Here is a 14,191-nt window from a genome sequence, read left to right as displayed (position 1 = left end):
ACTGAAAAACAACTTACACATGGAAGCTTTTTTTACACATTTTTTAAACAGTTTTGATAATTTTTTTTAATCTATTCCCTAGATCTTGACCTCTCAAAACGGAGACTATATAACTAGTTAAACAAAAAAATTACTTAATGCTCTATTGCTACTGTGGTTGTTAAGTTTGTTTTCCAAAATGCTGAACACCAAACTCTTCTGCTGACTGTATTTCAAAGTAATTAACTAAGTAAGATGCCTGTTGAAGGTATTAATGTTAGCATCTAGTAGTGTTGCTCTAAATCATGATTAAGGAGGGAGTGCTAATCAAAATCAGAATGTAATGAGGCTTAAAGGGATATAGTACAGTATCTGACACTTTTTATTTACTCTTACTTCTTCATCTGTCCTAGAATCTTGTCTTTGGAACATTATAAACTTATTTTCCTCAAAAGTATGGTTTTGTTTTTGTTTTTTTTTCCCTGACTTCAGAGGCGGGGCAGTGGATTGTGCTGGAGAATTGCCAGTGAAGATTCAGGTACTAAGTCTCACAAGTAGTGGTTTTGTTTTTAGTGATTAGATGCCTGAGAAAAGGGAAAAGTGTTCTATACAGAATCTCATTGTCTGAAGGCTAAGGCTGGAACATTCTTTCAAAGATTCTCACTCACAGAAATGAAAAAAAGTAATTTACATCAGCATTTGGTTGAAGCTTCTTTGATACTTAGTTTACTTCCATTTCTATTTCTGTCTTTGGTTTTCTAGTCTTACCAGCTTGCTGAGTTGGAATATAGGCACAGTAAGAATATAGCCAGTAAGGATAATTAACAGCATTTTTCTCTGAATACTTTCTGCAACATCTTTTCTGTCTTGGATTTGGGTGATACACTTTTTTGCACCTCTCTGTAAGCTGCTCTAGTAAATCTACTAGGAGAAGAAAAAAACCCATCTTCCTTCCTTCTGCTTTGCATCTTGTTTCATCACAGCAGGATCTGATGTCTGCAGAATCCACAGTTAATCTCTGCTCTGGTGTAGGCTTCTCATGGTTTGGGAAAACATGGGCTGGCATGGGATGCATGGGGCAGCAGCTTCTTTTACCCATCCCTCTGCTTTGACATGAGTCTTCCCTGGCTGGAATGAGGGTATTGGCTCCACCATGGAACACCTCTTCCTGCTCCGAGCCTGAGGTTCCCTCTGCTTTTTCTCACTCTTTTTGTTCCCATCTCTTGTGCCTGTGTGGCATTTTTGCCTTGCAATGAGTCAGCTGGGGCTGGCTATGTCCTGCATGGGGCAGCCCTGGCTGTGCCTTGCAGGGGCTGACTCTGTTGCTAAATCTTCAACACAAGTACTCAACATAGGCACACATAGGATTGGTTTTTTTGATACTGTTTTATGCAAATTTCTGCCAATGTGTATACATAGTAAGAGACTCTGGGAAACAACTGTATTTAACTCTAAGCTTTTGATATGATATAATCTTTGATTTTTGCTACACATTGTAATGCTGTGAGTGGGCATGATTTTCTTTTCTGGTGTAACTAGACAGGTGTTCCTGTGAAAGTGACGCTAGAAAGTGCTTCTACATCTGAAACTGAAGATACAGAAGATTTAGAGGATGTTATCCAGCAGCCTGATTTGGCAAAATCATTAGATAAGACTGATGTAGCACAATATCAGCAGTTAGAGGTAAGAACCAGGTTCAGTGCCTTAGACTCCATAAAGGTAAATTATATCAATTAAACCGTGTTTTATTCAGAAAATTGTAATTAAACAAATTATCAATTTTGGAGCAGAATTTCAGAATAATTTAATACAGCTGCAGTATGTATAATTCCTCTGTTCCAAAATTGAATCATAGCGCACAAACTTTTTGAGCAGTGTTATTGCCTGTAGTACTTTCAAGTATTTCCTTTATAAAAGTATTATAATGTTATTTCTAAGAGCTAAAATATATTAATGAGTGTTGTGTAAAAATAGTTACAAAAATAGCTAAAAGTGTTTAAGTTCCATTTTGTAATTGAGCCTAGTGAACTTTTTTCATTTGTTTTTTGTCATTCCTTCTACTTCTTTTATACTTAAAAAACTTTGCAGTAGTGAAACCAAACTATTTCTGCAAATGTCTTGATTGGGAATGTTCTTATAAAAGAAAGGGGTGGAAAAAAGGTATATATCAGTGGCTTAGTAAGGCTGCTCTGGTATTCTAGCACTATTATAAAGTAACATCTTCAGGCAGAATAAGAATTGTTCCTGAAGTATTAAGATTTGAATTCTGTTCGGAGAAACTAGTGACTACTTTTGTAAATAAGGTCAACAGTCCGTCTGGATTTGCTGCTGTCAGAACACCACATGGGGTGAATGTTCGTATGTGTAAATATTGGACTGTATTGGACTCCTAACACCTATCTTGGTGTAAGAGGAGTGAAGTTTTAACTTACTGTAGGTTTATCAGTAGTGGAATATTTAGGATGGGATAGAGTTGTGGAAGACAAAAGGACTGTACAAATACTGCGTAAATAACTACCAGCCTTTTCAGCTGATGTATATTTTTCTTAAAATCTTCTCTGTAGAACTTTCACTCAGGAAGATTTCAAGGTTTTGACATGTCATTGGAACTTAGTTTTGTAGCATCTTTTACTGTTAATGTGCAATGAACTGACATTGCACTGTGCCCACTGTATGGGCTTTAACACTCTTACCAAGAGCACTGTGTCTGAAATCACAGAATTCCACGTCATGTGCAAATCGCTCCAAAAACCTCTATGTAGGAACTGCCGTGCTTGCGGAAACCTTTTGATGTATTTATTCTTGGTGTTAGGAGAGGGAAGAATAGCATGTTCAGGACACACAGCAGAGGCAGGCAGTGTTTGTGTTTTGGGGAAGGGTTGTCATACTGACCTATTATAACAATGCTAGCTGTAATATTACATGTAGGGCGGCTATAGGGAAGAGACAATTTGTGATTAATTTGAACTTCCTTGGAGGGAAACGCACAAACTTTGACACCTACCCCAAAATTTTATTTTTCTGTTGCTTGTAAAGGTCAAGATTTTCCTATCTTTCTGAATTTGAAAACCAAAATAATTTTTTAGGCCATGGTTGCTTACCAAATAGCACCATTTAAGCAATCTGCACTTGGTTCTGTTCCTCACCCATTGTTTCTGTTACCTTGAAACAAAGCAGGTTTCGCATTATGGCAGAATCAAACTATCAAATTGGCACCACTGAATTATTTACTTCCCCTCTGTCACTTAGTGCCTTTTCATTTCTTGCTTCAGTCTTTTTCTTTTCTGCCTTTTTTCATGTTTGTCTGATCATAAGACTGTCATTAATCAGCAGCTTGCAAGGACAGGTGCTTTGAAGACCTGATCCAACTGAAAAGTAGTCCAGTGTATTTGGTGGTAGCAGGCCTTTCAGTAAATGGGACACCCAGTTGTGTTAGAACAATGATGGAAATGCAGAGTGGGGATAAACAGTAAGAGGTAGGAGTTCCTTAAATTGCTGCTTTGTCAAGAAAAGCTCTCCAAGCATCTCTTGATGTGACTGAATGACCAGATTTTCACTTAAGTATGCAAGTCTTGGAGAACTTCTCTACATCCTTCTGATCAAAAACGGCTTTAAGCATACTACTTAATGAAACAAGTAGTACTTTGTTGTGTTTGCATTAAAAAAAAAAAAAAAAAAAAAAAAAAGCCTTGGCTAGTGAAAGCCTAATTTCTGCTTAAATGAAAAATAAGAACTGATAAATATTCTTTCCTTCCACTAGAGGGAATCAAATGTCACAGTTGGTTTTGATGAAGTCTGTAGTTGAGGTAACTCCCATACTTTTAAATTTTAACTAGGGTTTAAATGGTGGACTTCATCCTTAATCTAGTTAACAGGGCAATTCTTTCTACATCTCACTACTTTTTGAATTACAAAGAAATAGACATTGTACTGTAGCTGCTTTATATGAAGTACAATGCAGTCAAGTATAAGAACATGGCTGAATTTTTTTAGCTTCAGTTTTATGCCACTGTCTAGTGTTGAACAGACATACTTCTTATGGTAATTCTGAGGGCTGCCTATATTTTTGGTATTCAGTTTGATTTTAAAGTCTATCAGTGCTATCCTTCTGGGATACTTGAAGGCTTAGTTTTGTAGCTTGGATGTATGTTTAACTCTCTGATATATTTTAATTTTTCTTTTCTGCATAGAGACTAGGGCATTGTGTCAACTAGCGAATTTCTTAAAAGCAAATCAAAGATTAAAGTGTGCATATACCTATAATATAATGGTGACAAATTAGGTTCTTTAAGTGCTGGGTTTGATACTGCTTATGAGGAGATGCAACTGCAGTGTCTGGTTTTTTTTATGAACTCAGCCTGTGACCATGAAATATTATGTGCATCTAGAGTGTGATAGGTCAAGTTTAAACATTGCTGCAAAACATCTACATTTCTGTTTAAAAACTCATGATCATTTGATTACTAAGCCATTGACCTTTGACATTTCAAACCAGCAATTTGAAGAAAAAGGTCAGTACTTTCATCTTTAAAATTATCTAAAATCTGTCCACAGCAAAAATACTACAGAACTACAGTTTCTAAAGCAGAGTTCTTAGCCTACATCCTAGAAATTTCAAAATACAAATAATTCATATGCACCTGCACTATAAATTGAAAGTTAAGAATTCTTCAGTCTGTGATAGCTGTTACTGATCTTCAAAGCTAGGTTGGGGGATTCCAGATTACATGTCATGTTGTCAGTGCAGAACATAATGATTTCTACTTTCTGTGCTGTGATTTTGTATCTATTAGAGATTTTACAGCACCTCTTACTTCCACATGTTCAAAGGTAGATGGCAGTAAGACTGGTATCTGTGGATGGTTCTCCTTAGATATTTGCCCCCCACCCTATGCCTGCAGGTTAGATAGTGCTAAATCTGTTTTGATACTCAAATATGAGTATGATAAAGATACGACTTTCTACTTGCAGTGTTTGCTTGGTTGATGCTAGTTTGGGGATTTTAATAGTGGGCTTCACTGGAACAGTGAGAGACCCATAATCATCACTTTGAGTGACTGTCACTAGGAGGGCTATATATAGAGAGTATTCTAGAACCTACAGTTTGGAATCAGCTGCAAAAGTACCTTGAAACTTAGAACACCTTTGCATTTGTAGGAGGTTTATTTTTGCTATGCATTCTGTTGCACACTAGTCTTCTCAGTTGATTGCTTATATGAAGTGCAGTAGTATGCACTTGAATGACCTTTTGCTAGTGAACAATTTCAGTACTTTTTGAGTCTTTGATTCTCTTCAGAACTGCTTGATATGGTGTGTACAAAAAGCAGTGTCCTTTTACATATATGTGCCTGTATACAAAGTGAAAGGGAGAAGTTTTGTATACTGTTAATTTGTATAGTCTAATGTCGGAAAAATAGAATAAGTTGATAATTTGAACAGTTTTCAGCTTTTGAACCAGAAGATTGTTGAGGTGTGCAAGAATAAAAATTCTTACTTGTTTTTCCAGTTCAGATGCTGTAATGAAAGATAATACTCTGCTGGATGCAAGAAAATGGGGTATTGCAAATCCTAACTACTCTTACTGAAACTGAGATTTGCTGCTTAGAATTAATAATTAAAATACAAGTTTAGGCATCTCATGAATAAGACTAGAATATATTTATTAGGTGTTTTGAGTTTGTTTTTGTTCTTGTTAATTCAGCACTAAACTTGGAATTGTGAAAAACTTTCTACTGAAGAACTAAATGAAACTGATTAGAAAGAGAGAAAGAGTACAGTTTTTACACCTCAGAATTCTGTATGCTTTCTAGTTAGAGTACAGTTCTTCAGAATTTAATATTCTTACAGCTGTAGGAAGGAATAAAATCCTGGATAAAGAGTATAGTTGAAAAATCTAGATATGGCTTCTAAGAATTTCTTATTAGACCCCAAATCGACCTTTTGATGATGTATATATATTTAGTTAAAAATGATGCTTGAAAAAGTGGAGGAGAAGTAGAGAAGAACATGGAAAAAGTGGAGGGGAAGTAGAGAAGAATATGGCTGGTGGTTATGTCATAGGCCAAAGAGACTTGGGCTGTAATTTCATATGATCTGTTGCAATCTTACAAATCTATTAAGTGAATAACACTTATTTCTACTTCTCTCTCTTAATATTTTGCATTTTACAGTTATGTACTGGTAGACCTCTGAATTGTATTTTTGAAGACGATATGTCTGGGATGCCATTTGCTAGTTGTTAAGTTGTTGAGTTGTTTTTTTTTTTTTTATATTTCATGATAATTTATCTGTGTTTTGATAGTTGGAGCTGGAAGAATGCATGGAAAAACTAAAGGAAGAACAGAAAGCTAGAGTAAAGGCTGAGGAACGATTACTAGAGGTAAAGATACTTAACTATTAATGATCTTTATTTTTAAAGAAGGCACTTCTCAGAGAATCCACTTGCTTAATTAGGAGTAATTATCAGTGACCACTAATGTGGTAGCTTCCAGAGTTGCAGTTCAAAGTCACGTGGATCGTTTGCTGGTCTTAAGGGTAGTGATGAAATCTGTGTTAGGTAATGTTTGTTCTACTGATCCTGTTCAGAGCCTTGAACTCCAGCTCAAGCTACTCTTTCAGTGTGTTTTATTCATTTTCTGAAACACTTATGATCTGGGGCATCCTGATACTTGTTTTTCTGAAGAAAGCAATTAAATCTGTTTCCAGTATGTACACGTGGATAGTTCTTTGTCCCATCTCACTTACCCTGACTTGTGCTGAAAAGCTGTATGTCTCAGCTGTTGCTCAGTTTGGTTTATTCTGTACCTTTGATTTTTTAAGTTTTGTTTCTGCAGGCACTAACCATATTGGATGGTTTTCTGCATGTTGGTTGTTGTGAAATGCAGTTCAGCTTTGACAAAACTGAGCAACTTACCACAGTTAAATTGTGAGATCTGCTTCCCCTCTGCTGTTGCTGACCTAAAAATGTTATTCTGCTTGAATAAGCAGGATTTCTTGTAATGTAGTTGAGTGTAAGGTAGTGTAAACAAATGGATTTGGTCCTTACATGTGATTTGGAGGAGAGTGAAAGTAGTGATATCCCTTGAAATATGAGCAACAAGTGATACCCCACAGTACAGGGAGCAGATACCCACAAAGGACTCTGCACTTCACAAAGACAAATTGTAGCCCTCTTTTGTGACTGTCCCCATCTTCCTGTAATGTGATGTGCACCAGTGGGCTCTGCTGGGTGTCTGTTGTTCAGATGCTTAAATGCTTTTTAGGCTAAACACCCCCTACAAGAAATCTTTCTATATCAAGTCTAGGCTGGTTGGACTTAGCACCTTGTCCCTGAGGTGATGGAATAAACCAAGTAGCATTAATCTCTAAAATTGTGTATTTTGTTGCATATTTATCAGCTACAGTGCACTACACAATCTATATTTTTTTTGTCCTCTCATAAAAAAATAAGATGCTAAGACTACTGTAGTACATGATTGCCTGGCTATAATCTTAAAGGAGTGAGTTAATGCTTCCCTCAAGCACAAAACCTTGCATATCCTGCACTTACCATGCAGTTTTCAGTTTGATTAATAGTCGAAAAATGGTGAAGAAAAATTGAATCATCTTAAACTTTCAGTTTTGGGATGCACAGTGCAGGGGAGGGATAACAGTAGTATGCGTTCCCCCAGTACAGAGGCATAAATATAAGGAGGACATTGGCCTTCATTAAGGCTTTTTTACTAGTAAAATAAATTCTTTGGTGTTAACATGTCATATAATACATGCAAAGTAAAATTATATGAAAGCTAAATTTTTCTGCTTGTATGTGCTCTGTAACATCCTGCACATAGTAAAGACAGTGCTGAGCCAGTGGTTTTGAGCACTTGCAGGTTTATCTATGGTAGCATTGAACTGCAGCTGTGGATAAGCAGACCTGCACAGAGCTCATATAACTGTGCCTGAAAATGTGTGGTACAGCAAACTCTACATCTTGTTACATCAGTTGTTTCAGATATTCCTCTTCATGATGCTGCTGTTTAGGTACACAGAGGTGAGATTTGATATTTTGGGGTCTTTTAAACTGAAAATGAAAGAAATTTCTTTTTTTTTTTTCCCCACATAGCTGGAAATTGAAAATGCAAGATTAAGGAGTCTAAATATCTCCCTATCCGAGGTTCTTCATGCACAGTCAGTAACCAGCATGATTTTGGAAGATGAAGGTGTTCTAGGCAGCATTGAGAACTCTTTTCAAAAGTTTCATGCTTTTTTAGACCTCCTTAAAGATGCTGGGTAGGTTGTCACTTTAAGTCTTGCTGTTTTTCCTGAGATCCTTCCAAAATTATCCTCACAATGAAGTATGCTGCCTGCTACCCTGCCAGATTTCTAGGTCTGTACTCTTAGAGAGCAAAGGAATATAAATTAGCCATGTACCTATTGTTTAGTCTTTTCCTAGTGGAAAAAGCGTGATCTAAGCACTGTTCAGTTGAGTTCTTGCATCTCTCTTTGGAAAAGGCTTTCAAGAAGCCTATTCCAAAAGAGTAGAAAGCTTCTATTAAAGAACCTTTCCAAGTCTTCAGTGAATCAACTTTAGCTCCTAGTATTCCCAAAGTATAAAAGGCTCAAAATGCAGTTGAACTGCTTTCCACTCATTAATTGAAGTATGGAAATGTACATGGATGAATCTTCAGCCTTTGTATTTAAAGTCTGTATTTATTGTTTTTATTAGTAGTAGTAATATTAATACTACTATTACTACTGGAGTTATTTCAGAGAGTGTTGATTAAAGTTTGTATTACCACTGTACCAGCAATTCATCTGCAAGGTGATGGTTCATCCTTCCCATTTTTCTGAGAATTTCAGCTTGAACCCAATTTGTAAAGCTTGTATGACCAAGCATGGCAGTCACATCCACAAGAAGAGAATTATATGGATAATGTTATAGTCTAATCTGTGTATTCAGAGAAGATCACAGAAGATTTTATTTGCTCTCCCTATCTTCCAAATAGTAGTGATATAAACCAGGACCTAAATGACAATGGCCTCAAGTTGTCCCAGGTGAGGTTTAGATGGGATATCAGCAAAAATTTCTTTTCTGAAAGTGTGGTCAGACATTGGAACAGGTGGCCCAGAAGTTGGTAAAGCGGCCATCCCTGGAAGTGTCAGAATGGATGTGGTGCTTAGGGGACATGGTTTAGTGATAAACCTAGCAGTGTTAGATTCATGGCAGGACTTGATGATCTTAAGAGGTGTTTTTTAACCTTAATGATTCCATGATTCAGTAATTCTAACTTACTGTAAAGTTCACCCTGAGGCTGTGTTCTAAGTTTGTGACAATCAGTTTGTAGAGTTGCCATTACTACAGAAGTTTCAAACTTCTCAGGAAGGGAAAAAAGCATTACATTACATTGCATTACATTTCACTTACATGAAAAAAATTTCTTCATATGGGCCCTATGTCTGTACATACTAGTAAGGAGCTGCTCTCAAAGTTACAGAATCCTAATAATGAAGAATGCTCTTCTCAGTAAGCTTCTATACATCATATGCTGTGCTATCAGTTAATGATTGCAACTTCTCACTTTTTACTGAGGCTTAAAATCCATATGTGATTAGTTTGGCCAATGTTGGTGACCCGACATCATTGTATTTGTGAAGCTTGTCATTGACATTTTAGAGTTTATGCTGTTTAGAGATGTGCACCAGTTTCTGCTTGAATCACAGAGTTTTAATCTTTGTTCTGCCTGACATGGAATCTGATTGCCAGCATGCTGCTCCATGTTCAGTGCTAACTAGGAGAATTTAATTCTCAGCCTTGTAACACTTGTTCTGAATCTGCAGGCTGATTTGTGCACAGACAAGAAAATACCTTCAGCTACTTGTTTTCATCTTGGTTAAGACACTTTGAGCTTCACATAAAATAACAGAAAACTATATTCAAAGCATTAAGCAGATTTTACTTATGATTTTGAATATTTAGTTTTTCAAAAAGTGCTAACAGTTTGTGTGATTTTTCTATTAAACGTTTATTTTACAGGCTTGGACAACTTGCTGTATTAGCTGGGATAGACCAATCAGATTTTGGTATTTTGGGGCATCCACAAATGAATTCTATTCTCAGTAAACCTGTGAACATGGTAAAGGAGAAGTCTTTTGAAGAAGAAAGACAGGAACATACCCAGAATAGCAAAGTAAGTCTTTAGAAGGAATGCTAGAGGCAATTCTGCTTGCTACTCTGTAATGTACTTTTTCAGCTGTTAATTTCCCTTTGATTCCTGAAGATGTTACTGCACTCCCTTGCTGTAGCTGCATTTATACAGACCATAATAATTCATAATAATGTAAGGTTTTTTTACCGCTTGGAGCACAAACTGCAGTATTTCGTAACGTATTAAACTTGGGTGGTAATTGTGTTGTTTCCCCATCTGAAATAGGAAGTTCCAATGGTGGTATGCATCCATTCAAATTGGAAAATTCCATGATCAGGTTTTTTAGAAACATTTAATAATGAAGTATAGCGTTTTTAAGAAACCTAGTCTTACAGGAGAGGCTGTGCAATTAATGTACTTTCTGAAAATCATAAATTGTCTTGTAAGTAATTGCAGTGTATATGGCCAGTGCTGATAGATATCTCTGTGGCCATGACATGAGTTCCAGGCAACTACAAATTTGTAGTATTTGTAAACACTGCATAAGATTTTAGATTCTGCTGTCTGAATTAATAGTAAACCTTCTGGATTTTTCAAAGGAGATACTGAAACTCGTGTAACAAAGTAAAAAACTCAGGCTTTTTAAAAAGCTGTTAAAAATTTAGATACGGGTAGCCTATAGCCGTGTCCAAGTTGGATAAAATTGTTGTACCAAGAATCACTCTGCATTCTGGTGTGTTTCTTTCCCTCTAAGTGTTCTTATTTCCTCAAGAGCACATGAGCTTCTTAAATACAATGTTAAAAAAATTTGGGGGTTGTTTTAACAGTGTGGAGAGAATTTCAAGTTTTTCAGTTTGAAGACTCTCGTTTTTATCTCCTAGTATTGATTAGTTTGGATTCTTGTAGCAGCTAGGTGTTGTGGTACAGAGTGTTGAGACTACACTTCTGTGAACTGCTAGTAAACATAAGGAATTGCAGGTTTTCCAGAATGATAGATATGGTTAAATTTTGTTTCTATAACTGACAGATCTCTGTAGTATAAATTTCAAGCTAGATGTGAAACTGTAATGGGCCTACTCTGTGTCATTATCACCACAGCAATCTGTGGAAATGTGTTTTGAAAGGTGATAAAGAATGTGCAATTGCTATTACCTCTGCATCTTATCTATATTAAGTAAAGACTGTTCTGCTCTGCAGACTCCAGTATATATGGATGTTGCAAAACTGGCTTTTTTTTCCTCTAGTTGCCTCAGTTTCTTCATTGGAATCTTTTGTTTCAGAACAGAGCTGGGGATATCCAACTTCCTCTTCCTGGCACATTTCAATCCCAGATGGTTGTGAATAATGCCTTTTCATCACTTAGAGAAATAAGAGAACTTCAGGCTGCTGGACAGCAGTATCAGCCAGGTTCGTGGAAGGAAAATGAAGCTCAAACAATTAACCAAAATAAAGAGGATAAGCCTCGAAGTAGTACTCCAGTATTATCTGAGAGGAGAGTCAAACAAAATGAACAAGCAAAAGGACGTCACTCAGCAAGGCAGCTGGCTACCAGTCTGCATTCATTTACGGATTCCAGTGAAAAAAGCAAAAGTGACGATAGCAGAATATCCAGTGGTATTCCTGGTGAAAAAAACAAAAATTATTCCTCTAAGAAATACATCCCTGTAGCAAATGAAACAGCAATTCCAAGTAATGGAGCGAGAGGAGACAAAAGTAGACTGCAGATAGTAAATATTATCTCTGGAACTGATACTGTAGGATCTGGTTCTGAAATACAGGAAAGTATACAAAGTGTTTCCAGCATTTGAAATGATTCTAAAATGTTTGAACTGTTTTTTACACTTGCAGGATTAGTTTTTGACGTCTAAATTAGTAAATTTTTTGTAAAGTTTTGTAGACTTTATGACTTTTTAAAACATTGCACTGCTCAGTATTCCTGTTTCATGTTTGCATTCCTTGTCACTAGATTTTTAGTTTTGAAAACACGTGAACTTAAAATGGTACCCATCAGTTTGTATTACATATAAGGGACTCTTGACATGTGGATTTCATTATCACACATTTTTAGCTAATAAAGTTAATTTGAGTAAAGTTTTTTCTAGTGGTAATTTTTAGTGTATTGCAGTGGGAGTGCAGAAGTTGTTTTGCAGCAAACATAAATTCCTGCATAACAGTGTGTGCGCATGAAATTCTGAAAATTGGGGGAAGTTTCAGACTCAAAAATGAGCCCAGAAACATGCCTGTAAGAAACCTTTAAATACAACCATCATTAGTGCTATGACTGCAGATCATAGAATAGCACATATTGGAAGGGGCCTCTGGGGGATATGTAGTCTAACTCAGATTGCTCTCAGGACCTAAAGAAATGTGAGAATGTAAAACTAAGAGAATTACCATTGTTTTAAAACTCCTGGGATTTACCCCTGACGTCTTGGCCTTGTGCACAGGCAGATGGTTTGCAGCTTCTGAGATAGAATATACTTACACATACAGGAACTAGGCAGGATAATTTAGGCCAAACTGGGGGGGGAACAGAAAGCCTGTAACTATTTTTTACTTAGTAATCTGCTATGTGATTTCTGGAACACTAGGATCTGTAAAAATTCCTGATTTCAGCTGCTTGACAAATACGAAAAAAACTCATGAATCCTCAAATTCAATCCTACAAGCAAATAGCACAAGATTACCTTAGTTGTTGCAATATTGCACAAGTAATTGCACAATGAAAGTATGTTCTTTGTACAGACTTTGTCATTTCAGGATATTAGAAGGTAATATATTAATCTGTTACTTTTTACATATTTTCCCAACTGCTTGTCTAATTCTTCAGTCATTCTTTTTTTATGATTTTGGTTTGACTGAATAATTACGTGCAACCTGTATATTCAGCAGTAAAAAGCTACCTAGTCCCTTTTTAAAATCAAAAATTCTAAAGCTAATCACTGAGAAATGCTGGATAAAATTATAAATTCAGAAGTGTTTTATTTGTGAGGTTAGAAGTTAGGAATCTGTTACTTGTCCCTAAAAATACCATGAAGAATACAATTTATGTATTACATGCCCAAAAGCAGGTGATACTAATTACCTTTCATGTTAAATACTTGCTTTTCAATATTTGCATTTAGAGTATGAATTATGTAAAAAATTATCTGTTAAAACAAAATTGACCAGGCAGTTTGCAATTTTGTTTGCGTACATTTTTTTTTAGTGGGCTAATACTTCCCCCTTTTTTTCCTGTTAAATCAGAAACATGAAGGATTCTTCATGTTACTGGTGCTATGGTATTGCACTCTTACTGAAAGAATCTGTAGTGCATACCTTATATATAGTTGGATCTGAAATTGACAGAGACAGTGGATTGAAGCTACTAAGGGATAAATATTCTTTTTAAGGCTATCATGAATACTTCAGAAGTTTCAAGGTTTTTTTCTGACAGTTTAAAAACCCATTTACGAAAAGTATTTTACACAAATAAACATACATTTTTATATATATTTAACAGTATTCTAATAAAAAGTAAAAAAATATCTTTGTTTTAAATTATTAGGAAACCATTTTCTACCCTGACTCTGAATAGAAACTCTTTCATTCTCTTGCTGTTAATGTTTTACGTAATTGTCTGTGTTCTTGTTTGACATAGAAGCCTGAAATCAATAGGCCAGCTATTTGCTAGAGAACATGTTACTGTTTACTCATGAAGCTCAATATTTTTTTCTCTTTTCACTTAGTCTTCCCAAGACCTGCTCTTCACAGTTCAGAACTTTGATCTCTGAGAAACAAAATAGCCCCAAACTCTTGTTTGAACCACCTAAGTGTAAGGTTTCACCAAACTTGGCTCATCTCACTAGTTTGCTGGACCAGACATCCCAGCTACCTTCTGAAATGCTTGCCAGGTTCTGTGTCATCAGCCTTATTTGTCTTTGAATGATGACGTCCGTTTGTCAGCCGTGGTACCAGACAGAGAACTCGTGTACATATGCTCTCCTGATTCTCTTCCAGCAGTAGTTGATCAAGGTTTTGCTGTCCAGCATAATATGAAGTCACAATGAACCTAATAAAAGTTCACGGAAAACTCTTAAACTTTA

The 14,191-nt window shown here is 36.1% G+C and overlaps 1 protein-coding gene across 11 annotated transcripts in view; it reads left to right on the top strand.

Moving 5' to 3' along the window:
* The window catches only part of CEP78 (centrosomal protein 78), a 26,150-nt gene extending 11,959 nt beyond the window's left edge, over positions 1-14,191 (top strand). For 7 of the 11 annotated variants that reach the window (XM_056513434.1, XM_056513435.1, XM_056513437.1 and 4 more), the window contains 6 exons: positions 472-517; positions 1,519-1,662; positions 6,281-6,358; positions 8,084-8,250; positions 9,995-10,148; positions 11,387-13,826. In XM_056513434.1, the coding sequence (XP_056369409.1) occupies positions 472-517; positions 1,519-1,662; positions 6,281-6,358; positions 8,084-8,250; positions 9,995-10,148; positions 11,387-11,914 (1,117 nt within the window). In that variant the 3' untranslated portion in view covers positions 11,915-13,826. The other 4 variants (XM_056513440.1, XM_056513442.1, XM_056513444.1 and 1 more) reach the window with 1 other exon arrangement.

This window comes from Oenanthe melanoleuca, chromosome Z, assembly GCF_029582105.1.
Source record: "Oenanthe melanoleuca isolate GR-GAL-2019-014 chromosome Z, OMel1.0, whole genome shotgun sequence".
Classification (NCBI taxonomy): Eukaryota; Metazoa; Chordata; class Aves; order Passeriformes; family Muscicapidae; genus Oenanthe; species Oenanthe melanoleuca.
Note: the sequence above shows the minus strand (reverse complement) of the source record. Positions and strands in the feature narration are given on the sequence as shown.